This window comes from Pangasianodon hypophthalmus, chromosome 3 (genome assembly GCF_027358585.1).
Source record: "Pangasianodon hypophthalmus isolate fPanHyp1 chromosome 3, fPanHyp1.pri, whole genome shotgun sequence".
Classification (NCBI taxonomy): Eukaryota; Metazoa; Chordata; class Actinopteri; order Siluriformes; family Pangasiidae; genus Pangasianodon; species Pangasianodon hypophthalmus.
The window spans coordinates 27,704,715-27,732,706 of record NC_069712.1 but is presented as its reverse complement, the minus strand read 5'-3'; the positions used below and the strand labels follow the sequence as shown (position 1 = coordinate 27,732,706).

At 38.6% G+C, this 27,992-nt stretch overlaps 2 protein-coding genes across 3 annotated transcripts; one reads left to right on the top strand and one right to left on the bottom strand.

The window, feature by feature from the left end:
* Positions 1–869: 869 nt before the first annotated feature.
* On the top strand, positions 870–4,936 carry perp (p53 apoptosis effector related to pmp22). The gene is made up of 3 exons (XM_026939469.3): positions 870–1,182; positions 2,728–2,868; positions 3,749–4,936. Exons 1-3 carry the CDS (start codon positions 978–980, stop codon positions 3,958–3,960), a joined length of 558 nt encoding a protein of 185 aa, XP_026795270.1. The 5' UTR covers positions 870–977; the 3' UTR covers positions 3,961–4,936.
* Positions 4,937–14,312: 9,376 nt separating this feature from the next.
* Positions 14,313–25,621, bottom strand: tnfaip3 (tumor necrosis factor, alpha-induced protein 3). 2 transcript variants are annotated; one of them, XM_026939414.3, is made up of 9 exons: positions 25,500–25,621; positions 22,399–22,744; positions 19,140–19,330; positions 18,669–18,810; positions 18,379–18,549; positions 18,101–18,281; positions 16,936–17,786; positions 16,444–16,637; positions 14,313–16,252 (listed from the first exon to the last, which is right to left on the bottom strand). In XM_026939414.3, the coding sequence occupies exons 2-9, from the start codon at positions 22,703–22,705 to the stop codon at positions 15,989–15,991; spliced, it is 2,301 nt and encodes a 766-aa protein (XP_026795215.1). In that variant the 5' UTR covers positions 22,706–22,744; positions 25,500–25,621; the 3' UTR covers positions 14,313–15,988. The 2 variants fall into 2 exon arrangements, with proteins under 2 accessions (XP_026795215.1, XP_026795214.1); XM_026939413.3 differs by lacking the exon at positions 25,500–25,621 and adding an exon at positions 23,655–24,006.
* Between the last annotated feature and the right edge of the window lie 2,371 nt (positions 25,622–27,992).

The following is a 27,992-nucleotide window of genomic DNA, read 5'->3' as shown; positions in this document are numbered from 1 at the left end:
GCTTATGAACACTCAACTGCCTCAAAAACATGATGACCATATCACTGACAGCATAGTGTTTTTGTGCTCAAGATACAATAACTCTTGTGTGCAATATTGAATATTTATCTGTTCAGTATTTTTATTTTTTACTTTCAGTGCAGTAGCTGTATACAGTATCCACTTCTGTTCTCTAACCTGGATAAAGCAATTACTGAAGTTGAGTAAATGAACAGGTGAGCATTAAAAAGGAGTACTAAACTGTAAAATAAGTCAAAATAAGTAGGCTTAAAAAAGAATCAGGTCAGTTTTGTTCTTTTTAGTGGAAAGTTCATGAATAAAAGGTCCTGAATTTTATTGTACACATATGAATAATGAGCCAAAATATTTACATAGTTCTTCTGTGGATTTTTTATTATTATTATTATTATTTAAATCTATCTAAAGGCTAGCTGGCTACTATATCCATGTTTCCAGGTGAAAAGGTGAAAGACACCAACATCTTTGAGGTTGTAACTTTGCGAGTACCTCAGTGACAAGGAAAAGTAGAGATTAGTACTATTTTTTTTCTGACAGTGTATAATAGATCATTGTTTTACTCTGAGCTGACAAACAAGTAGTCACACCATGTAGAGAATGCTTTCACAATACACTTGAGTACCATTTCATCATAGAAAATATGTATGTAGATTTAGATCAGTGTGTTTACTTTGTCATCTGTTTAATCACATTAATTTACTGTTTTATGTCTGTAAAGAATGGGTGTGTTTTTCCACAGTAACTATGTGCTTGATGAAAGTCCTGGGCAGGTCAGTAAGTGTGAAAAGTAAGAGTGTGTGGCTCCTCCTGCTGTGGAGCATGTGCTGATTTGCCTTGCATATTTCCAGTGTGTTCAGGTTACACTGGGTGGAGCGCTTATAGTTTACTGAGACACACAGCAACAGAACAAACAGCACAGCCCTACACTCCGAGCAGTGAGCACAGCATTGCTTTCAGACATGTTTCGTTGTGGCATCGCGTATCCCCGCTGCAGGTGGATTCTGCCTCTTCTGCTGCTTTTTGCCATTATTTTTGATATCATCGCCATCGCGGCTCAGTCCGGCTGGGTGGAGGATGAAAACGCTAAGTCGCATTATGCCAGTATGTGGGATCACTGCCGAGGCCGCAACAACAACTGGACCTGCAAGTCTCTCATGGAGTTCTGTAAGTTTGACCAAGTCTTATTATAATAATAGTTTTTTTCTTTCTCTCTCTAAGTACATTTCTTCATTTGTATATTTTGAAGACTGGACCCCAACTTTAGACCAACTCTCTCAAAAGAACAAACTCCAAAGCACACTTATTTCACAAACCTCGCAAGTACCTGCTGTTTCCTGCTGTTTTCGGGCTCTGTCCCAAACTAAACCGTGTACTAGTTTAGTTATAGTGTGTAACATATTGGCACTTGTTAGTTGCAATAACATTTAAGTAGAGCACTAGGCTGTTTAATGAAGACGTAACCTCAGCCACTCTTCCTGCCCACTAACGGGAAGTAGCTATCTTCATGACACACATTCGCACTTTCGAAATAAAATATTGTCAGGGTTTTTTTTTTCTCTTTTTTTTTTCCGGTAAGTTATTTTTTTTGTGTTACTTTACAAGGTTTATTTAAGAAAACGTTTTTACATCTGACCGTGATAATAGTTTCCTGAATGAGAACATTTTCTATGTTACCAAAAGTGTTTTTCTAACCATAAAATGGTAATTTGGATGTTGAGAACAATGTATAGATTTCTTTTGAAACTAGAAAATGTGTGAAATATAACTTGTTAAACCAGTAGCCGGAGTTGTGTGTTTGTGTACTACACAGGTGTATGTGTGTGTAAAACTGTTTGCCTTCAGGTGCTGGGCGCCATTTTGTTTGTGTCTGGCTTCTAGTCGGCTTGCCTGTTAAATTTCTCTGAGTATTTACATTATGTTGTTGTATGGTTCTCATATTCAGTAAACTTGTTCATTTAAGGGACACTTTTATCCAAAGCAACTTAGAAATGAATCAAAATTCAACCCAAACATGTATTGTTAAAGGAATTTGTACCAACTGACCAGAATTTAGTGCAAGATACACACAACTACAACTGAACACAAGGGTATAAAGTGTTGTAGTGTTGCTGGTCAGTCTAACTCCAGCAGCCAGTCTAACTCTGAATCACACAACTTTTCAAGTTGGAGATAACAGGAAGAAGTCTGAAATGTACCATTCATTTCAGAGCTGTTTGTTGTCTGTTTATGTTCCATCGCCGTCTCCTAGGGTGTGGACGCGTGAGACAGTGACACAATGACACAATGACTCCAGCCTATATCAAATACAGCGAAAGAGAATGCCATGAAACAAATTAGCACTACTGTTCATTCCCATGATATATAAAATCTCCCAAAGCCGTTTACCCCTAACATTATACAAGTTCCATTAATGTACAACCACTATTACCAGTTAAATCCTTGCTAGTGTTGGTCTCATTTTAATCCCAGTTAAAGGGTTAAACTTGTTAATAGTGTCACAGGGTGGATCACTTATCATCGTGAGTCATAACTAGTGGCAAGTATGTTTCCAATGATGGCTTCTCATTAAAACGAAGGAACAAATAGAGAATTTGTAATAATACATTTACCTCATATAGCTCATTAATCTTTTAATAAAGAACATGTTTGTGTGTGCTTCATGAATAATGTGCTTACAGAAAACATACTGTAATGCTTTGCCTTTCTCAGCATGGGCTCAGGCTGTCGCTGCACTGATGATCATCGGCCTCATCCTCCTCATCATAGCCTTCATCATCTCCTGTGTGGCGCTCTGCTGTACCCTTAATATTGGGCTCTTGCCGTTAATTGGAGCTCTCCTCTTGCTTGCTGGTAAGAATAGCTTTGAACTATGAGATATGGTCTGTGTCTAAATAAATGTCAGTGATTAATGTCTTATCAGAGATGAGATATATTTAAAAAAAAAAAATCTTAGTACTGTATAACAACAATTAGATGAGGAACATAATTTATAAATAGTAGCCAAACCTCTTATTTTGTAACAGTACAAATGGAAATACGTTGTACAAAGGAAAAAAGATAGCGTCAGTCGGCACAAGCCTGAACAGCGCCAAGCCTTGGGCTCTTTCCAAGTTATTTGTGGAAGTTGCGCACCTCTGATCACCACCCTCAGCTTTGTTATGATGGTTCCCTGTGGGGCTGGGAGTGGTTACTAAGTTACTCAATGTCCCCACACACACACACACACACACACACCTCGGCCTACACATCAGTATGGCAGTCAAATTACTTTCTCTACAGTCAGCCTGTTTTGTCGTCACACCATGCACACTGCCTTGTACAGCATTAACCTAGGTGGTCGAGCGGGAAGAGCCTGTCCTCGATGAGTAATAATCTGGGGTGGAGTAATCTTATCTCTGTCACTCCTGTGTGAAAGAATTGCAGTTACACACCCTAAAGGGTGAGGCAGTTGTGCACGTATGTGCAAGACTTTCAGTCTCGTCTCAGCCCTTCCCAGCAGTGGTGGAATCATTACTGGGCTTGTTTCTTTTTAGGATTTTTTTTTTTTAAATAAATTTAGGCATGAGAAGGTGAAATTAAGGAAGAACTACTAGAAAGTATGGTTTGGGACTTTCAAGGGCGGGACTTTTACGTTCAGGTGTGCTAAAGTTATATCAGTCCTTTGGCTCTGATCACACTGGTCTTGTTTCTTGAATTTGATCACATAACCGTGTGACTTATGTCATTTCAGCGATATTCCAGATCATCGCTCTGATCGTTTACCCAGTGAAATTCAACGAACTAATCTTTGAAGGCAACTACGACTACACCTGGGCATATGGTTTCGGATGGGGAGCCACCATCATTATGATTGGTTGCGCAATCCTGTTCTGCTGCCTGCCTCGGTATGAAGACCATCTCAGTGGCTTAGCAAAGACCAAATACATCTACACATCTGCCTAGAAGCCCTCTCCATCCTACTACTTACCGCACCATTGCTTCAAGAACTATTTGACTTATTAATATTTTTAAATCTCCAAACAGGAATTGGCACAATCTGCTCACGATAGGATCCAAGTTTACTAAAAGAGAATATGGGAAACATGAACAGTATTTTCTGCCTTAATAAGGATTATTTATACCAATGAATTTTCTTATGAAGGCCTATGTTGTCACAAAACTCCCCCATACATGCTCTGGTAATACTATCTATGGCTACTTTTATTTCCTTCAAGGTGACATTTCAGTTTTATCACTGCCTCATCGTATGATTTACTTTTTCTGTTCCATACAGACACAAAATCTGTGGGTCTTTATCAAAGCAGGGAAAAGGGTAGAAACCTCAGCTGAGCATTTGGTAAAGACCACTTAATTACAAATAACTCTACTGGCTGTATCTTTATCTTGTGTTTGAAATAAGGTTTTTTAGAGGCCCCTTTCTTATAATTGAATATGAATTCATGTAGACTTGCACAGAACTTTTAGTAGCTAGCATTTTAAAAATCTGTATTAAAAGTATTAAAAATACAAGTGTATTTTAGAAACATTCTCATATAGGCCATATAGAGATATCTTTCCTAATATACCACTTTATAATCTATAATGCTACTGTCCTCAAATGCTGTATAGATTGCGTGTGTTTGGTGTGAACGGACTGATGAATGTTTCTGTTGCTTGTGCAACTGCCTTTTTCTAACACTGACAGAAATTTGAACTTATATATACATAGAGGTTAGGAAAAAGTCTTCTGTAGTACAACACTGCAAAATGTTCTAAAGGGTTTCCAGTTTTTATATATATGGTTTTCCTACTTTTTCAGCTACATTTTAACACTAACCATGCTGTTTTTGTAACAGGTCGAGATGTTTTAAGTAATTTTGCCTAGTGTTCATTGCAAGCCAATGCATAATAAAAGGAGACCAAACTGTTTAAATACCAAGAGTGTACTCTATTTTGATCAATGTTGACATCATTCCTTTGACAAGTTAAAGATGATTCTAATATGAATTGCGAATGTTTCAACATAACCGAGCTGGCAGGATTTTACGATTAAACTAAACATGATAGGTTTTTTTGGGCAGCATGGTGAATGTCGCTGCCTCGCAGCTCCACGGTCTGCAGTTTGATCCTGAGCTCAGGTGACTTGTCTGAGTTTTGTATGTTCTCTCCGTGTCTGTGTGGCTCTCCTTCAGGTTCTCGGGTTTCCTCCCACCTCTCAAAAACATACCAGTAGGTGGATTGGGTTTCCAAAATTGCCCCTAAGTGTGAATGAGCATGTGAAAGTGTCTACATGGTGTCCTACAATGAGCTGGCATCCCATTAAGGGTTGGCTCTGGATCCCCTGACCAGGATAAATTAGTTACCATTCATTCATCCATCTTGAGTAACACCACAAATTAGTTGTTTCCTTATGAGAGTAAAATAAATATTGGCATATCTTGGTTACAGGAAGCATAACATAAGTTTATGAACTCCAGTCACCCATACGGTAAAGTGGGACACCCAGTTTTTGGCAATACAATGGATTGTAATGATCAAGTTAAAATACCTATAATAACACATCAAGGAACAGATTCCTTTACATCTGCAAGGGAATTTCATTTTAATTAATTTTTGTGGGAAATGCTTAAATATAAATACCTGTTCCTGAAACACTTCAGAGTTTGTTAGAGAACAAAGCTTAATAAACTGAATAAACTAATCTAGCACAAAAAATGATCACATTCCATTAACTCGCCTATTCTGTTCCCATTAACCCACTTTTGTGTACTGGAAATTCATTCATTCTAATCTTTCTTCATCTGTGGTGTTGTGGGCAGATCTTATTGACCATAGAAAATGAATGGGCCTTAAGAAGTTGCAAAATAAAAATTCACTCTCTGTCTCTCTCTTTCACACACACACACACACCCCAACGTTATAATCAGGGTTGCCAGGGTTGTGGTTTTTACACCATCAAGTTTGGGAACACGGGTGCTGGTGGAAAAGGCAAGATTATAGTTGACACTTTTTGGGCAAATATAAAACCAAGACGTGACCACCTAGATCTTGTTTTAACGCAAATAATTAGAATTAAATTAATTTCCACAAATATAGGCTATGGCAAATAAAGATGACACGTTGCAGATATGGTCAACCAAAAATGTGTGTGCACCACAGTGAACTTGTTGGAACCGTCTAGGGCAAACTCCACAGTCAGTCCATTCTCCTATTCTTTGGGTCTTGGGTCATTTACGAATGTTTATTTATTGTAATTTAATGTAAAATAATCTAATTTGAGGCTGTGCTATAGATCTGCACTACAAAAAAACAGAAACTATTTTCCCACTTTACCTGAACAATGCTGTCCCACTTTATCTAACATGGGACAGTCACATCAAATATTTTTTCATACAAATTATTTCACAAATATTTTTTTGTATGTTTCAACATGTGGTTAGCCCACTTCGTCATGATCTGGTTGTGCAGGTTGTTACAGGAGGCCACCTATCAAAAGTAAGTGCCCAGGCAAGGAACCATTAGTCAGAGAAGCATCCTCCTCTAGGCAGAGGTGCGGTGGTGCCATATTGTTTTTTCATATTCTTGATTGATACAGAACTTTGGTTCTAGACTTCTTTTGATCACTTCTTGGCCTTCATTATGCTATTTCCTTAGGTACATTCTCCAGAAAAAAAAAAAAAAAAAAAAAAAGGGGCCTAAATAGGTGTATTTATACTGAGATCACTTGAACTGCACAATCTGTTCAACTAATGATGTTACTTCTGATGATAGATGGTTGCACCAGATCTAATTTAAGGATTTTATATATAAATGTATATATGTATATATATTCAAATCATGTCAAATCAAACTAAGGACATTAGTTAACACTACAAAATGCGGAAAAGGTCAAAGGGGGTGAATACTTTTGCAAGGCACTGTGATAACAGGAACTATCTTGCTTCATGGATCTTTCACAACATTCATCTGTTATAAATCGCAATGTTTCGTTCATTAAAAACGTTGTAATTGCTGTTAAATAAGAGAAGTAAAACACTTTGGAATGTGCCGTTATAGGAAAATAATCCATTTGTCATGGATACCAAAACGCAGTGTTTTTGTGCAAATTCTTGATGCAGTATGTCATGCTGCAGGTCAGCGTATATTGAAACTGCAAGCAATGGTAAGCGCCAGGTGTCTAGTTTCTGTGTAAAAGGGAGGAATAGACATAAGTGATGACTGACATGCCACGCCTGACACACCTGTTCTTCACAAAATGACTAAGTCTAAAATGTCCTGTCAGTGAGAACTAAATTGCATTACTGTGTGGTTTAGGAGTTTCAAATGAAAACAATTTGATATGCATGTTAAATTTAAATTATATCAAAGAGATCATAATTATATCATCAACAACAAACGGTGTAAGTGCATAAATACACAGATTTATCTATATAGATGTGTAGGAGAAAGTTGAATCTGGACCTGGCAATAATTATTGAAGATGAGCAGGACCCCTGTGATATACATATGTGTGTATTTGACCCCTTGCATGATTGTGGATTTTGACTCTTTGTAATCAGAATAAAAACACGCGTATCCAAGTTAGTGTTTATTACACTGCAACTTTTTATTATCGACAGAAGAGGTCCAATCAGTGAGCTAGTTATTGCTACCACTATAATTGTAATTGCTAAAATGCCACTCTGCTCACTCTTAGGTTCTTAAAGGGACTAAGAGGAGCTGATCTGATTGAATATCACAACAGCACTCTTAACCATACCTCTTGATAATATATTCACTGAACCCTTGTTCACAAAGATTATAAAAATAGACATTGCATCGATCTTATGTCTTGTTTTTGTGCATGTGTTATGTGGTTTATTTAAATATTTTTTTTAAGTGACTGCTTTCTGAATTTATGTAGACTAACCCCTGATAGATACTGTTTTACGTCCCTTAATTACCCTCAATCACGCTCAAACCAGATTCTAGGTTTGTGCCAGATTTCCTCTAGTATACCACTTTAGAGCAAATCACTCAAGTGCACTTACTGTCCTCTAGTGCTGTATAGACTGTGTGTGTGTGTGTGTGTGTTACGAATGCACTGATGAATATCTGTGCAACTGCGGAGTTTATTTTAAATTCTTGACTGAAATTAATGAAAGATCATTATCATTATCATTATCTTATCCAAGCTGAGAGATATTCCTTTATGATTCTTTAAAAAAAAAAGCATAATAAATTCATAAATTCATCCAGGTCAAGTGCATGTGCTAGAATTACAAGATTTTTCTTTGTCATGGAGCACTGAAGGTGGAGAGGATGAAGCCTGACTGAAAGCTAAGTAGACATCCATGACTATACACAAGTTATAGCGACAAAGAAATTGTATTTACATTTTTGCAGGAGTAGCAGTCCCTCTCACGTGGCAGCTTTCTCAGCTGCACTGACTGGGCAATGAGAATTTCACTGTCTAATCAATTTCTTGCAACTCCTTCAAGACTTCAATTCAAGTGAATATGGCACTGAGTGTCTAAGTAAAGGTTTTACTTTATAAATCTTTATAGGTATTATAACAATCAACAGATGTTCTTCTGGCCTACTATCACACACAAAGCACATGAAGCCAATAGATTTTCAGTGTTGAACCTATCCCTATGACATGTCAAACAAAATGCAGACTCTTTTTTTGAGTCTGTAGAAAAATATTTCCTGTTCCTGTAATGCTAATGACTATGCCCAATGATGGCAATGATGTAATTTTAATTCTACTGATCATTTTATATACCAAGCAGGGATGGTATCTCCTGAGAATTGTCATTTACAAAACTCATTCCATGCAAATGATACCCAAAAATAATCTTGACAATTTATTTACATGTTTTTTTAAAGCCTTTGCTTACTTCCTAGTGCTGCAGTTTCTAAAACCAGTCGAACAAAGGTGTTATTGTTGGAGAAGGAAGTGCCAAACAGGCTACAGACATGAAGTATGAATCACATCCTACGAAATAGTCTTTCTCAGACCTGGGCTGTGACAGGTATTAATAAATTATTGAATTTATTTGTAAAATTATAGATATTTCAGGTTTTATCCATATGCCCATTTATTATGTAAGGCTGTATTCATACAGTATATTTCACTGAGTCACAAATAGAATACTATACATCTCATGTACTGTAGCAGAAGCATCATTAAAACTTGAAATTCTATGATAGTTGAGAGTAGTTTATTTTACATCAGTTTGTATCTATGACTGTCTATAACAGGGGAATTTATATATAATATCTAAGTATAGAAGTCTCCGTATTTCTGTAAAGCTTTGTGATAATGTCTTTCGTGAAAAATGCCATGTAGATTAAACTGAATTGAAACTGAAATGCCAATCTGGATCACTTAAATTAAAAGTTACCTGTAGCACACAACATATTCCCTATTTGGTCAATTTATTAGGAACACCTGCTTGCTCGTGCAGTTATCAGCCAATCACGTGGCAGCAGCACAAATGCATAAAATCATGCAGATACAGGTCAGAAGCTTCAGTTAATGTTCACATCAAACATCAGAATGGGGGAAAATGTGATCTTAGTGACTTTGAGCATGGTATGGTTGTTGGTGCCAGATGGGCTGGTCTCCTGGGATTTTCACGCAAAACAGAGATTTTAGAGTCTCTAGAGTTTACACAGAATTGACATGAAGGCTACAGTAACTCAAATAATCACTCTTTATAACCACGCTGAGCAGAAAAGCATCTCATAATAAACAGAGTGATGGGCTACACCATCAGGTTCCACTCCTGAAAGCCAAGAACAGGAATCTGAGGCAACAGTGGGCACAGGCTCAGAGAACTATCTATCTATCTATCTATCTATCTATCTATCTATCTATCTATCTATCTATCTGTTTGTTTGTTTTTATAAAACATAATCATAAATAATAAAGGATGTATTAAAGAATGAACTCACTTTCAATTTTGACAAAAATCATTTTGCCACTAGATGGCAGCATATCTTCTCTTTAAACATCATATATTTTCAATGACGTCATTACAGTTGTCTAGCCATGATGTCACTGAAAATATGATGGGGAGATAGAAAGCTCAAAGAAGTTTCACTAGCACAGTGATATATTTTGAGCACCATGTTTCTTATTTATAAATTAGTTATGGTTAAATTCAGTCTTCGTTAAATTATGTGCTCAAGCATCTCTATATGAATTGGTTTGTCAAGTAAGTAAGTATAGAAATAAATAAATATTTTAGTTCCCATATTTCTCTAACATGACATCATTAATATATACATATCATATAATCATATAATATATATATGTGTGTGTGTGTGTGTGTGTGTGTGTGTGTATATATATATGTGTGTTTGTGTGTGTGTGTGTGTGTACACACACACACACACACACACAAACACACACACACATATATATATATATATATATATATATATATATATATATATATATATATATATATATATTTTTTTTTTTTTTTTTTTTTTTCCTGGAGGATCCTTATTACACATTTGCTTTCCTTTCATTTTTATTTCAGAGATGCTTTTGCCTCATCTGTTCCTTTCACTGCAGAAGAAATGCTTTTTTACTTTACCATTTAGGCCTCACACATCCTGTCTCTCAATACCAAAGCTGCTTTTTGAGATATTTCGAGCTGTGTGTGAAACCTTCAGGGGCACAAAAGCCCTAAAATCAAAGTCAAACTTTACTATTCATTTGAATTGATTTTAGAGACTGCTTGTTCAGGCTGAGTCAAATTGTGACTTACTGAAAAGTTACCCAAAAAGAAAGCACCTGACAAAGTGATTCCCCTTTAAGTCGTAAATGTTCCCCATGTGCACGCTGTGGCTTCTCAGGCCTGGTTCATTTGACTCGCGCTAACTCAAAAGTGCTGTTTTCACCGGGGACAACCCCCTGAACTCCGAACTTACAGCTTTTCTTGAATCAGAATGAAATGCTGGTCAAATTTACGGGATCTGCTTGCTCAACAGAGGATGAGTCAACGTGGACCCTAAGACTACTAGAAAGGGCCCTGAATCAGATAGCAGTGTGTAAACTGTTCCTATTCCCGTTAATGCTCTCAAGGCTGCTTGACACTTAAGAAACTTTTAGTTTTGGCCCCTGATTATAACCTTTCAACGGGCACTACAGGGGTGTCTGGATCTTATATAGATATGCTGACAGATATAGATACATGTAGGATATAAAATCCACAAACACCTGCAGTACCTAGAATAAGGTCACAAACATAGAAACCAAAACCAATTTCCTGAGGATGAATATGATAAATTTACTGTAATTACAACTAAGCAGATATGAACGGTGTCTTTTCTTTCACTTTCTTATTTAAAAAAAGCAACATGAACTTAGCTCAGGTAATTTCCACTAACTACCGAGATACTACAATGTTCAAAGTCTTGAATGAACCAGATTAACTTAAACATACTTTTAAAAATAAACACAGAATGAAAAAAGTCAAAAGTTTGGCTCTATGATCATATATAATCGATTAAATCTATATCTTGTAAAGAAAAAATCACATAAACAAGACATCTGATAAAAATGTATACCTTTTTTCTAAACTAAACCTCATGTCATTCTTCGTATCCACATTTTGCTTAGAGTAGGAAATGTTTGTATGAATCAAAAAAGTTTGAGAGTTATATCCTTACATTAGATTTAAACATCAGTGATCTAATTAGTTGGTCATTGTTTGCAAGATTCTGGCTGGGTGTGTTAATGAAACCTTCCTGGAATGCACCTTGAGTGATCAGATCAATGCTGGAACTTTTCCTGATGTAATGTGTGACTCATTGGACATAGCCAGATAGTAACATATATGGAATTCCCTTTCCATTCCATTCAACACACGTGTCTTTGAGTATGCAAAAAGAAGAAAGAAAAAAAAAACCCAGTCACACAGTCCTGTGTGCCCTCCTTGGAGTTAAAGTTGTTTTTTTTTTTTTTTTCCACTTTGCTTGGCAAAATCTGCTTCCTTACTCAAACTGGGGATGACCTACACTTACAATACAGAATTCCTGGCTTTAAAGAATCTTTAATTGCTTCGAATCAGCTCTTGATTTCTTGGATAGACTCCGGATCCACTGTGACCCTGATCAGGATACAGCAGTTACTGAAAGAAAAAAACAAAGGAATGAATGAAACAAATAAGAATAGTGAGTGATAAAATACAGATACAAACGAATATCAGTGGTATATACAGCTGAGGATATATATTGAAATATTTACATGCGTTGTGTTGTATACATTATAAATATCAGTTGTGTTCAGGGTTAAATGGCATCATGAGAAATGTTCACAAGGTCTTTGCTAATAAGATTAGCCTTGGTAAATAAACTCTTTTAGTAACTAGTCTTGTTAATTTGCATTTAATTTAATTGGCAGATATGTTTAACCTAAATGATTTACAATTGTGATAGGATACAATCCAAGTCTGTGTCTTGTTCAAGGGCCCATTAGTGGCTTTCTGACAGTCCGGAGTTTGAACTTACAACCTTCTAGTGACTAGTGCAGAACCTTAACCAATGAACCACCACTGCCTAAATATGGACCATCACAACAACCCATGTAGTGAATTTGACATATTTTGTGCTAGCACTATCTGTCTTTTTTATTTTGTTAAAAAGCAGAAACGACAAGCTACTCTTGTTTAAGACAGAATTTTCCATTTATTTGCATCAATAACAATTTAGTCAGTGACACAGCAGTGCCACGGGTAGCGCTGCTGCCTCACAGCTCCAGGGTCTTGTGTGTAGTTTTGCATGTTCTCCCCCGTGTGTTTCCTCCAGATTCCCCAGTTACCTCCCTCCTTCAAAACACCTGCCTGTAGGAGGACTGGAAACTCTAAATGGGTGTGAACAAGTTTGTGAATGTGCGTGTGCACGGTGTCCTGCCATGGACTGGTGTCCCCTCACGCCTCATGTCTCTTGGTTAGGCTCCACTGACCAAGATAAAGCAGTTACTGAAGATGAATAAATGAACACTTTAGATAGAATATCACATTTACCTATGCATTAATAACTCAGTCATATGTTAACAACCTAGTTGTTTATCACAATAATTATTTCAATACTTTAAGGAAAAGTGGATACATTGTGATGAATTAATTCACTTGGTAACTGCTTCATCACGGTCAGAGTCACGTCAGATCCGGATCTTGGGAACACTGGGCATGAAGTAGGAGTACACCGTGGATGAGATGGCAGTCCGGTGTAGGGAAGCATGTACCCACATTCACATCTAGTGTAGCCAGCTGGCATGTTTTTGGACAGTGGTAGGAAACTGGAGAACCTGGAGGAGAACATGCACACAAGCGGAGGATCAAACTGGGGACCCTGGAGCTGTGAAGTGGTAATGCTTCTTACTGCACCACTAGGAACTAAAAATAGAAAGAAAAAAAAATTGTTTATGTTATGAACCCAGGATTATACTTGGGCTACTGAAATAAATGTGTATCTGAAGGTAAAATATTTCCATTAATTTTTTTTGGATGCCAAAAGGTCCTCAAGATAAAGCAGAAATGTAACATTAGCTTATCTTTGTGTGGCTGTGCTATTTTCAGACATTCCCACTAATTTTCAGGCAGGTGGTGGGCGGTAGGCGTGGCACCCACGCACACAGCGGTTCTTCCCCCCGCCTCCTCTGAATGTCCCCTCCTTCTGAGCTGCTTTCCATCTAGCAGTGAGTAAGCGGCTAGGGGGCTGCTGCTGCTCTGCCTACCCATCACATACAAGCCTGTGTGGGTCGACTTTCACAAATGAATTATTCGAAAGAGTGACAAAAAAAATTACCGACAAAAATGCCAGAGACAGAGAGGGAGAGAAAAAAAAAAAACAACTCACAAATGACGTGTTGTAATTCGTGGTCACAAAACTTCCTGAGACAAATGGCATAGTTCCTGTGTTTCAACTTCAACTATGTGTCGACTTCCTCTGCCTTTCTGTACCGGTGGTTTACACAATATCTATAACATTATAGCACATTACCGTCAGTGGTTATGACACTTCTGTACACTTTACTGTAAACTTAATAGCGAAACCTATTCATGAGTATCACTTCTTTATAGACTTTATCATAGTTCTCACCTCATTGTAAATGACTGATTTTCAGCTGACCGATAATGGACTGCCAAAGGTTGTAGACCAAATATTTCCCAATTATATATGTAGTGCACTACACAGGGTGTAGGAGTCATGACCAAATTTGGTGCACATGTACAGAGTGTGAGACTGAGGAGTCATTTGGGACTCATTCTTCCTATCTTTCAAAAAAAAAAAAAAAAAAGACACCAAGCCAATTTAACTTTTCCTATTAAAAATAATTTATTCCAGAACAACATATAAATAATTATTGTAACACAATACAGATAATGTTTATTGTGAATAAATACCAAACACATCCCCCCTACCCACAAAGAAAAAAAAATGGTATTTTTTTTTAACTAGGTCTACAGTTGGAATGTAACTATGTCAGAAGTAAGTCAGAAATACCTCAACTAATTCCAGAGCAGCTTATTACGTTCTGTGCAAATTGGTGATCTGAACTGAATTCAGATTCAGTAGTTGAAGAACCAACACCCTTAATTTCTACTAATGATAGGACTGAATTGTTCTCAAATGCGTCTTTTGACTAAAGCACATGTCTGCATGTGGGGCCTGCGTATTTCTAGTTCTTGTATGTCAACACTGTATTAGCTGTCAGAATGGAAATGTCTTATGCACGTGCTCGTTTCTCACTGTTGCCAAACTAGCCAGCAACTTTTTCCATGTTCATCTCCACGCAAGCATTGGGGGCAATAGTCAAATGGACATGTTTTTGCATACCGAATGTATGCAATAGAGGCATCATGTGAATGTAGCAGAAGTAAAGTCAGAAGTAAAGGGAAGGAAGCTCCCTTGTAGGAAAAAAGCAGATAAAACTGGGTACTCACAATTCTAAAAGAGGATGTACACAACACACGGGTGTGTTTACTTTCGGATTTGTGTGGTTTTGTTTGTTTTTTTTTAAATAAAGGAGTCTATCCTGTCACGGCATGCACGGTTCTTCCTTGTTGACACTTGTTGCTATTTCTTTGATGTGGCAATTCTCTTCACCAGCGAGTGTTCACGTGTTGTTTGTTAAGATGTGATGGAGAACCTGTTTTTATTGCACTTCGGAATTTCTTTTTTTAGCTACGGGAAAATGTTAGAATGTATCCAACATCACCTAGTGCCATAGCTAGTAAACATAAACAGACCAAACGAAGTCCAGCAAGGCGAAATCAGGTGAGTAATCATTTCAAGCACGAGCAGGCCACAAAAAGTGAGCAATGACAAATAACAAAAATAAATAAATAAATAAAAATCTCAAAGGCAACAGGTCCATTTTGGCAGCAGACATCAAATGGTGCAGCAGAAAATAAAACTGGAGCTCTGCTTTGCAAACACTCATTGGCACTTAACCTACATTGTAAGAAATAAACTGGTTTTCTGAGGCCTCTGAAACCCTGTAGCTGCGTCTCCTGTATTTCTTACAGGCCCCACAGGCTTACTGCAGTCTGCAGCGGCAATGCACATCAACTTGGTCATAATTATTCGGCAAGTTACTTTGGTCAAATTTCACTGTTTTTAGCTCACAATTGGAAATAAATCTTTTTTTAAGATGCTTCCCCCCCAACCCCAAAATTTTGTCAGCAATGTACAAACTGTTTACAATCTTATTACCCTGTTTGATATAAATCACAGATAGCACAGATGTATGCAACTGGATGCCAGTGTATCATCAGTTTCTTTATATCAACAGCCCCATCTCTGTCTTATTCACATATAAAAATGATCAAAACTTTGCATGAGAGGTAAATCGCCAGTGTTACACCACTGCTGGCACCCAAAAACAGGTGGCTCAGTTAGCTGTGGGATTCCGTGTAGGAGAGGATTCACACACATCAGCGTGCAAAGATTCTAGTCCCCTCTTTGGAAAAGGAAACTGGTAGCGTCAGCCCCGGTATATCTGCTTGAAGTGGTCACACTCATTGCAGTAGCCTTGTTTTTCCTGGTTGGCATAATGATCGCAGCCTTGTGTCCGACAACGCTGCTTGCTCTTCTCTTTGGGTGCGTGGGCACGACGGCCCTCACGCTGCCCGCCACGGTTCAGGCAGTCCGGGCACAAGTCCGTGCAGCCAGGTGATACGTTCTTACAGCCGCTGCGCCGGCACTGAGCTTGGCTGAGTGTCGCCGTTGGACGTGATTTGGGCGCTCGCTGATAGCAAAGGATAAATGCGTAAATAAGCAAGTAAGCAAAACCAACCAAATAAATAAATAAAAAGGTTTTATTATGATTTGGACACATCGAGCAGACAGATAAAACACTGTTTTTGAATTAACACTGCTTGGTGTAAATACTTCATTACAAACAGTCAGTGAGGAGTGACACAGAGCAGAGCAACTCACCAAGACTGGAGGAGAAGTGGAGCCTCTGCTAGCAGCTTCAGTCAGTCTGGCGCTCTGCTCCTTCACATAGCACTTGTTGCAGTAGCCCTCAAGCATGGCTTTGCCCACGGCACCACAGCCCTGCCCACGACACCGCACGTTCTGAAAACCTGCCTCCGATGTATTTCTGGGCTGCACCACAGCTGGAGCTGCCTCTGCATTAAGAACACCACCACGACATAATTATTCTCACGCAGTTGTGTGTTTGCCACAAATACTCTGTTATAGTGTATTTGTTAACTAGGGGTGCTGTGATCACAATGATGCCTAATGTCTTTTCAAAAACACACTTAACTTTGGAGTGAAACTAAAAGAACTTCTTAGGCACCAGTGGTATGATTATGTGATTAGATTTAAGATTTGTTATCTCTCAAAGACAGCAGAGCCTGAGAAGCTCGACTAGCTTTCATTTACTGTTAGTCACATGTGTGTTGATTGGTTTTTCCCACTTACGGTGATTCGTCTGATAGTCCACATAACAAATGGTACAGAATCCTAACTTCTCGGGTGTGCCGAAGAACTGGCAGCCCGAGCGTTTGCACTGGTGCGCTGTCGGTGTGTGCCACGTGTGCCCAGTGGTACCAGGGCGCTCTGGCTCCCTGGATGGCACCCATGCTGGCATGTCCATTCTGGGCTCCTGCTGCTGGGCAACAGCACTCCTCTGCATGCAGGGTGGACAAAGGCCATTGAATGTCCGAAAGGCCTCCTGCCGACATGCGCTGCAGTGCTCTGTATCTCTTTCTCTATCTTTTTCTCGCTCCCGGGTGCTCGGTCCCCACTGAGCGTGTCCCCAGCCATGGGCAGGGCCCTGGGGTTGCCCGTTACCCACCTGACGGGCATTGAAGCATCGTTCGCACAAGCCATCATGCTCTACACTGAGTGTGAACAGACAGCCGGGTGTCTTGCACTTCATGGCATGTGTCTCACTGTACAGGCTCAGGCTGGGTGCAGTCGGTGGTGCTGAGCGTGGACTCGGGATCGTTGGCTCAGATGGCGCGTTGGCATGGTTGGTCCGATTGGGACGGCTGGCAACGGCCTCGTGCTTACCACTGGCACGCCGCTTTTCAAAGCACTGGTGACAGTGCGGCTGTGTGTCCACTGAGACGTAGAAGGTGCAGCGTGGCGTAGCACAGCGGATCTCTATCAGTGACAACTGTGAGACAGAGAAAGGTGGAGGTGCCTGCTGTGATGTGGGTGCCCACAGTGCATCTTTGTCCTCCTGCCACCGCTTGTACTCATGATTCACCAGCTGCAGGTAGTCTTCCATCAGGTTCATGTCCTCAGGCAGATTGCCCTCATCGAGGCTGATGGGGAAATGAGGTACAGTCTTATTAGACCATCAAGTCAGCAGCAGGCAAATTGTGATGTATAGTTAAGAGGACACTACCCAGGTACCAAACAAATTAAACAAAATATATGTTTTATCAATAAATTATAAACTTTTGCATCTTGAATTTTCATGTGAGGCCTAAAGGCCTTGTTCTACATTTCAGCAGATTTAAACTCACAACCTTCCAGTCACTAGCACAGAACCTCAGCTGCAGGTTACATCTTGTGTTGCCTCAAAATCTACAAGTCTAATGGAATCATTAGATGGTGCTGCTAATGTGGTTCGTACCGGGCTGCCCGGATAATCTGCGTGGGGTCATAACCCAGGCCAATGACAGGGATCTCCATGAGCATCAGATATTCATTTAGCAGCCGTTCCTTCTGCTGCTGCTCCTTCTCTGTCAAGAAGTGGATGCGCAGCTCCTCAAAGCCTCCCCTTCCTGGATTGATCAATGGTAGGGCCCGAAACTCTGAAAGAGAACAGGATATAATTAACAAAAACATTTAAAACAGAGAAGAAACATTTGATATAGTAAAGAAAATAGGTTAACCAAGTGTGGGCCGTACCTGGGCCGCTGTCTTTGATTGTGATTAGGGGGGCAAAGTGTTGCGAGTCATAGCCGAGCACTATGGGATACTTGTAGCACTCTCCTGGAGGCCAGTGAAGAGGCAGGTAAATGCCTCCTACATTGAGGGGTGAAAAAGAGGAGCCAGACTTCATACTCCTCAGCACTTGATCTGTGGATACAAAAAAATGAGTTCAAGTTACTGTATACAAGCTGAGCAAGGACAGGTGTTAGGGGCAAATTAATGAAATGATATGAAAGCACCAAATTCTCTAGAGATAATAACCACACCTGCAATTACAATAATTGGCCTGCGCAGGATATTTGACAGCACAAAGATATGGATGTCTTCCAGGGAGTCAAACTGTAGGCCATTGCTGCTGGCCACAGGAGACGCCATATCAACTATCTTCTCCCATTCCTCTTCCCAGTTCTGAAAAACAAAAGGGATAAAAATTTCTCATGACCCACAGTTCCACTGCTGTAGTAATCTGAAACCCCAGGCATGCCTTGACTAAAATTTACCATGCAAAAATCACACTGCACTCATGAGCATGTAGACAAACTGTAGTTTTGGTTTTTCATCTACTTTGATAAATCAAGTAGGTAAGAACCAAATGTTTTCTCTTTCACATTTTAACAGTATGTAGGCACACATGTTTAATATCACTGGGTCTCGAGGACAAAACACAGGCCTCCATTTTGTCCACTGTTACATTTCGGTGGCTTGGCATTTGGCAAGGTGTGTATGTATGCAGTCACCTTGGTGCTGTAGCGCAGACCAGTCTGGGTGAACTCCTGGGAGTGTAGCAGCTCTGTTTGAAAGCGTGCCCTGAAATTACTGATGTCTGTCTCTTTGAGCACGGCGTAAAGGGCCTTACGCAGGACCAGGTCTGTGTCCTGCACACCCAGCATGTACTGTGAAGCTGCATGGAGCAGGCAATTCCCATCACCTAGACAAAACAAATGAAGAGCATGACTTGAATGCTTCGTCTGAAGTATAAGCGTGGGTTGATGAGACTTTAAACACAAACACTGAACTTTACAAATGCAATGATGCCTTTAAGCATGCAGTTTTTAAGACTGCTTATTAGGCCTTTGGCACTGGTATAAATCTTCATTTAAAAAAAAAAAAAAAAAAAAAAAAAAAAAAAAAAAAAAAAAAAAAAATCATTACACATTTCAGAATTCTCACCCTTCCATCAGAACTGCACAAAACACAATAAACTCTTCAAGTTTGATCTGACAAGAATCAAAGGGAGCAAAAAGGGCAGAGTTGAGTGTGTGTGCTGCAGACTGACTTGCAGTTCCGGTTTGAATGCTCTCTTTTCTAGGCCGCCTCCACAAGCTCAAAAGGGTATTTTTTTCCTTTAACAAAAAAAAAAAAAAAAAAAACCCCAAAGGCTAAAAGCCAAGAGAGAAGCAAATATGTTCTGAGATGTAAAAAGCACCAGACAAATTAGTTATATGGGGTATAGCAGATATCTGTGTGCTTTGGGCTTCGCTGCTAAAAAAGAATTTTGGTGCCAGAAGAGATATGGTTAGGTGTTTAGTCAGGCAGCGTGACAAAAAAAAAAAAAAAAAAAAAAAGAACTGGGGAATTTCCAACATGCTGCTAGAACAGTTAAGAGGTATCTATTACAGACGGCCATATATCTTTTAAAAGAGGAAATAAGCCTTACAGAAATCTTAAAAAGTACAGAAATGACACTTGTCATAGCACCTACAGAAGAAAAGGTATGTATAATCCATAGACCACTAGCGTATTGCATTTTACAAGTTGTTAGGCCTGGCACTGGATTTGCTAAAAACAAAAGTTCACAGACATCAATAAAACACTGATACACAATTAGTTAAGAATCATATTACAAGTTAATTTGTTGGGGATCGTTAAACCTTTTTAAACTGTTAAACCTTCACACTTTCCAGTTTAATTATTTCAAAGATGCATTATATTACTCTCCTATTAGCAGAACTAGATTCCACTGAAGGCCTCTGGGTTTTTTCGAGGTTGTGCAACTGGTGTGGGTCCCAGTAACAAGCTGTTCTAAAACAAGGCTATAACACAACAGCGAGGAAATTCCCCTGCAAGCGATTTGCTCTGATTAAGTGCCGCGAGGCCGGCACTGCAGCTTTTCTTCCCCTGCTCAGCTCTTGAGACAGCAGAGTGGCTGGACTTTCCAAAGGGGAGGGACTTCATTCAATAGGAATGTCTGTCTGCTCGCTAAACATCCAACATCACAATAGGAGTCTCCTTGGGTTCTTTTCAAATCCATGATGGAGTCTGTACATACGTCCAACTCAAGCAAGGAACAAAGTAGAGGGTTTTCTGGCCAAACTAGTGATCCAAGCACCGTTTTTTTTTTCTTTCAAAACAGCTCAGTTTTAGTTGTTAAATGGTTAAAAGTTTATTATAAACTAAGGTGTAATGGGTCTCATTAAAACATACAGTATCTTCACAGAAGTGTTCCACCCAAATAAGGCATGTTGAGAAACTGCCTCTTTTTTTTCTTTTCTAATTTTAGAATATTTCAGAATACCGTATTACTACAGCTCAAGGGCAAAACCTTTCCTCTCAGTTTGAGACATGTTGTACATGACTAGCCACTCAATGTAAAGATTTTACATTACCAATGACACCAATGTGTTACTCAGCGTTAAGAAATATCTTCTCTTTACGATGGTAGTCACATTGCCAGAATGATCACTACATCCAATTCCCCCCAAAAAACTACCCATACATGGTTATGCACCAACTAAATGAATGAATGACGCCTAATGAAAAGGGAAAACTGATATGAAACACATGGAGTGGACATTTTGGAAATACCCAGACCACATCCTTATCAGCATGGATCACTATTTCAGCTTCAGCTGAATATGGACACCAAATAAAATGAGTCAGCTTTGTAGCCACTAGCATGGACTGTCCTGCTGTCCTTGCCCTTGTCCCAGTGTCACCTGATGGGATTAATTTTACTAATAAGCAGCCAGTTGCAGAGCAGAACCTTCAAATCTAACACATTCATATCCTGGATTAATTAATGCAAAGGCTGTGTTGAGTCCAAATCTCTCTGGTAGTAAGTACACTACAATGTGAAGGATATATCTCAACAACCATAAACCATATCATAAATGTCAACTAATCTAAACTAAACAACTATGAAGGAAGCACAAAAACAGCCAAAAAGTAAAGGAAGTGTAAACGGATCCACAATGCCAATACTAATATAAGATTCTGAGAAAGATGATGAAAATAGATTTGCTACATTTGTTAATACACATGTTTTCCTGATGCATTTTGTTCAGGCGGTGTTAATATAAAATGACAAGACAACACACTGGAGGAAAAGTCCAGAACTCCAAAGACTGGGGTTGAAGCATTACTTAACCAGAGTCAGCCATGTAGCCTGACCTTGGGTTAACAGTGGACATGTTCAGCTCATAAAGACCTCACTATGAATGATGAATCAGGAAAGACCCCTAGATCAAATCTCATGAAAGAATGAAGAGGGATGGCAGGGGGACGTCACTGTGACAGTTTAGGATTTTCCCGTCAGTTCTGATATGCTCATGCAGCAGAAGAACGGCAGCTTTCCATGACTATTAACTCTTTGATCTTGCCCCAATTCTTACCAGAGATTCAGAGTGTTTCCATTGAAAGCTTCAACTATTCAGTCCTGAACTGAACATCATTCATCTCAGATAGAACTTAAAATGCAGATGACCAGGGGAAAAAAAAAAGCATGTAATGGTCAACAGTTAGGCCTTATCTGTCCATCAAAAAAATATAAGGCCAACATCACATCCTGCTATTTTGATAAAACTTCTACATGATCTAGAAATCAATTCTTTGTAGAAGGAAGTCATTAAAATTGTCATTTGGCCTTTTTAAAATCATCGGTCGGTCTCTTTTAGAGACAAACCGTATCTGTAAAGGAAATTAAACAATCACTGTAAAACAAAAGGAATCATTTAAGGCTAACCCAAGCTTTGAGGTGAACTAAAGGGAAAGTGTTACCATTTGTCCGGAGTGGCACCAGCTTCTTGACCTCACGGCACCAGTTGAGCCTCTTCTCCTGCTCCAGTGAGGTCTGCATAGCCCGGTCCAAGATGGCCGACTGGATGATCTCACGGAAGGCCTGTGGGAACTGGCTCATCCGGATCATTTCCAGTGTGTAGCGGTGCATGCCACGAAGATGGTGAAGCAGACCGCTACTGGCTGACGGCTTTACGACATCATGGGGCACGCGCTCTCGGATCTTCATGGCCTTCAGGAGGTTACTCACAAACAGGAACTTGGGCAGGAAGTTTTGGCCCTGTGACATTGTGTTCTCTTGGGAAAGGAGCGGAAAACCAGTTTAGCTCTGTGGGAAAAAGACCAAAAAAAAAACAAGGCATTGAAACAAAGGTTTTGTTTTAATATGGGCTGGCCAATGTGTTTGACCAATCATTACTTGTGGTGCATCCTGAACTTGGAAGAGATGACAAAGGCCCACTGTTACAAACTGGGTACCATCCTTATAATAATTATTCTACCATAATTCTATAGACCAAACTTATTACAGGATACTAGCACTGTATCATGTGAATGAGCTGGCAAAGTGATTTCCTTGCAATAAGTATCTCAAGGGTAAGATCATCAGGCATGAGGACAAGGACAAGTCATGAGACCTGGCAGATGTGGACTGGAATTGGGAAGACTAACTTGCAAGAGCACCATTTAGGCCTGACTTGTCTGAGGTAGTGTGAGGACAACTTGCTCCAGTAGGATCTCCTACAGAACACCCTGTAGTGTGAGGGTGAAGAGACAAATTCACCAGAATACCGTTAAAGAGACAATAAAAACACACGCGGGGGAGTGTTGTCTGTCAGAGCTCACACACAGGCACAATAGAGAGAGAGAGAGAGAGAGAGAGAGAGGGCCGATGCGGCTTTGCGCTCGAGCCGCCTGACGCTCCAATTACGTAATTCATCCGATAAAGCCGTCAGAGACAATGCAACGCTGTCACACACTAAAATGAGCCCACATTCACCACCAGACGTAAAATAATGAAGGCCTTTGCCTCGCTTGATGCTTCCAGTAATTCGGACTAAGGGACATTTTCGCAAACAATGGCTGTCAAAACCGTGGCATTCATTCAGACAACCACAACCTGCCAGACTGAGCTGTCGTTTAAAGACGCGTTTGTAATGAACCCCATTTTGTCCTGTGTCATTCAGCACACAAAAGAGCGCGAGGGGAGCGCGCGACGCCTGAACGCGCACAACTGTTACCTGTTCAATATGTCGGTATCCACCAACAAAGCCCATAAGATGCTCCGGTCCTCCGCCGCCTGCTGCTGCTGCTGCTGCTGGAATCAGTGTAACCCCGAGAAGCCTAGCAGTCCATGGCGCCTTCAAACCCAACCAACGCAGCCTCGTTCACCAAGCGCACATTCTACGCGTTCAAAAAAACACAGTGTAGGACTTAAGCTAGTCGAAAACGACATCGAATTGATGTCAATAAGGAAATACCAAAGGGGATTTCCGAGGAGGTACTTTCCACTTTCACAACCTATCATAAAACGAATTACTTCAGCTCAAACCCGTACGGCATTCATTCTGGCGTGATGACGTTGCGTTCGAATCAGTGACGCGATGACGCCGCTAACTTAGCCACGCTGGTCGACGTCTGTGGGCGTGTCCTATTACTATTGTTATCCCAGTTTCGCTTTTTAAATGTAATATTTCAAAGCATACACGATACGAGGGATTAATCATACACTCCAATCACAAGAATGCGTGCGTGAAATCCCCCCCCGAACACACACACACAGGCTTATGGTTTAAAGCATCTTGTATTGTAGCTTGGTGCTCTGAGCTCACAGGTGTTGTTCAACGAGCTGTTAGTCAACAAGTCCTAGCAGTTTTATATTTTTACCCGATTATCAAAGATCCTTTTGTCCAGTGACGGGCAGAAAATGATATTTATTGACTGACTGTAGTGTAATTGTTCAAGATCATAATGGTGAGATATAAACCAGGGGTTCTCAAACCTTTTGTTGTCAGGGACCCATTTACCTGTAAAATAAATTCCAGTACTACTCTCACTACAGGTTTCATGAACATTTACAAAAGTGTACTTTAACACTTAATTTATTGGAAACATAGAGCCATCTACTCCTGAACTTTCCACCTGGAGGACACATTACAGATCCAAGCTGATTGTGTATATATATATACATACACACACACACACACACACATACATATATATATATATATATATATATATATATATATATATATATATATATATATATATATATATATATATATATAGGCCGACTTGTTTATGAGTTGTTAAGGTTTGGATAGAATACATTCAATTCAAGGGACCAGTTAAACAGACTAAAAAGAACTCAGTAAGAGTGGATTGTGATTTACACCAAGTTTGTAACAAAATCATGGACCCCGTGGCTATGCTTCACAGGTCCTTGGGGGTCCCTAGACCCTATTTGAGGCTCAATGTTATAAACTATCACACCATGCAATACAAAAATATCTTAATATTATGTTCTAATCTTTTTTACTTATGCACAAATGATTGTGAGAGGAAAACAACCATAAAGCCCTGTTAGAACCGCAGTCTTACTGATTGATTGTATTGATGGTGCTATAATGGGTTAGGCAGTTGTGTAAATCATAAGCTTCACTTTCATTGAAAACAATTCTAATCTATTTCCTATTTTCATAGGAAAGTCCATCTCTTTATACTCCTCTGGAAAAATTACTGTAAGAACATTTCATTGTCTCAAGAAATCGACAGATGGACTTTTTTGACTTTTGATATTATAAGCATTTAGGCAAATTTCCTACTCTACCATTTACAAACACCTACAGGCTTTGTATTATGGTCATGAAAACATAAGCCTGCGATCTGAATATCTGTAAATTTAATGAGAATATCACATCTGTTCCCACCATTTGTGCTAGGCTAGAGTTTCATTATAAAACGTCCTTTTGCATAAGTTTTGTTGTACTAAAGCTTTACACAATCCTCCACTCTGCTTCTGCATGTGTACTTTTCTGCTATGATTTTGTGTGTGTGTGTGTGTGTGGAAATCTACATGTACATACCATCCAGTTTCAGTCTTCACACACGGGCATCTATGAAGCAGTCACTGTCCTGTATCTTTTGCCAAAATCCTTTTTAATAAGGGTCTTCATGGACATCTCTCATATTCTTATGCCATATAGCCTCCTGTAATGTACCACGTAACACTCATAATGGATATAACCCTACCTATGATTCACATTAATCACCTAAAACTTTTTTTTCATTCACTTTAGTCAAAGGGAACTTCCCCAGAGTTATTCTCAGACAGACATGAAAAGAAAACATTATGAGGTGCAGAAAAGTTTTTCCACAGCCTAGCCTTTTCTATTATTTTCTCCTTATGGTTAGATTGAAATGATAACAGGTTCATTTATGATAAATAATGTAGTGGCTGGATATTTGTACTTAGTATGTTACTGGTATGTTAGTAGCTGTTTTTCATTAGGCCTAACAGGAAATCCAGCTCATTAAAGACTAGATTATTAGCCAAGGTATAACAAAAGGATGTTACACAGGGTTGGTCAGAGACACCGGATCTCCTGTTTTGGAATTTTGGAAACAGTGGTTTACAAAATTTATTCATGGAAATTAAACCATTTACTGCTGTACTGGGAATCAAAAAGAACTTATGCACCATCTAGTGGACACTCGAAAAACTGCCTTTTTTAACCCTCACTGCAGGGATTAATGCTCTTAAAGGTCCATAATGACATTAAAAATGATCAGCTCCTAATAGTTGATGATTTATTATAATAACTTTTGTAATAATAATAATAATAATTATTATTATTATTATTATTATTATTATTATTATAAGTATTATTATTATTATTATTATTATTATTATTATTATTACAAAAGTTATTATTACATTGCCTAGTTGTAAAATAACAGTGATTAAAAAAAATCTCCAAGAATTCAGAACACACTATTACTAATGAATATGAATATTATCAAAATTCCTACTGCTGGTCATGAGCTGAAACAAATGCTAAGCTGAAAAATACTTGAGTAATTGTACTTACTGTACATTAGTACTATTCTGGAAGAAGTATTATTGAAATACTTGAATACTTGTGCTGTTACTCGGGTAAATTTTCAATAATAATAATAATTATTGATAATAACAAAAAATGTACTCCTTGTATTTTCATTTTACCCTTCAAAAGTACTCAATACATCTCAACCATGAGATTTTTCTTTTCTTCCCCCACTAGTTTTTCTTTTATTTTTCTTAGTAAGATATTATCTTTTCATAACAGCCTTTAAAATTCGCCATCAAATCAAATTTAAAAAAAAAAAAAAAAGGAGGAAAAGTTAACTTGGTAAATTAAAGCTAGTTTTTTTTTTTTTTTTTTTTTTTTTTTTGGATAATGTAGCTAGTTAAAGTAGCTAGTAAAGGTTTGTAAATTAGCTAGTTAAATTAGCTAGCTAGTTCAATTTTGTTCATTAGCTTGTTTAATTACTTAGATAATTATGTAATTTGCTTGTTGAATTAGATAGATAAGTTGAATTTATTTGTTTATTTATTTTGTTGCTAATGTGTCTTAGCACTCATTCCAAAAGGATTATTAAACATTAGCAAGGCGAAATGCTAGGTTTGTTTGAGTTAGCCGTATTTTCCCTTATGACTAACTGCTTAGCGAACTAGCTAACAATGCAGGGATGGGCATGGTGAACTTGTGGTCAGCTTATTTCATCAGTTAAAAATATTTACTTTTCAATTACGTTTCACTCTTTAATACATGAGTATGATTACGTAAATTTGGGTACTTTTTGGCTTTGACTCGTGTAGATTTTTGCCTCCATACTCCTGCTTTCAATTCTGACACAGTACCCATACTTTCTTAAGGACTGTACTTTTTCCACCTCTGGATTGCATTTCAGAAAGCTGTGTGTGTAACAAGTGAAAATGAATCCTTACCTTCATTGATGATGCTGTCATTCTGGGAAATTTGGTCTTGTTTTTTTTTTTTTTTTCCTGTAGTAGAGAAGTGTTTAAAAGAAAAGGCTTGAATGCTAAATTGTATGAATTTTTTTTTTTTTTTTTTTTTTTTTTTTTTTTTTTTTTTTTTTTGCAATTCACCTGCAAAAGTGATTCTGAAAGATAATGCATCCACTAAAATTAACCAATTCTCATAAAATGTATGGGAAACAGCAGGAAACACATTCAAGGAGTTAGGAAATAATTTCCCCTTTGCATTTTCTGCGTTTCTTGTTCAGGTATTTCCAACGATTACCATCAAAATCCACAGAGGGGACAAGAACCATAAGAAAACAAGAACTACTACTAGGAAATATGACTTGGGGCAGTGTGAAACAGAGAACTGGAAAAACGAAATACAGGAAATATGGCTGGTAATCACTGCCAAGTAGCAGCAAGTTACAAGAATGGTGTTAAATAAGGAATAAAACACAATGTAAAACAAGAGTATATCATCATGTAAGTCTGCTGTTCCTTACATGCCTTAGAAGATTGGTGGTGTTTGTACTGAATTCTATTACATTTCTTC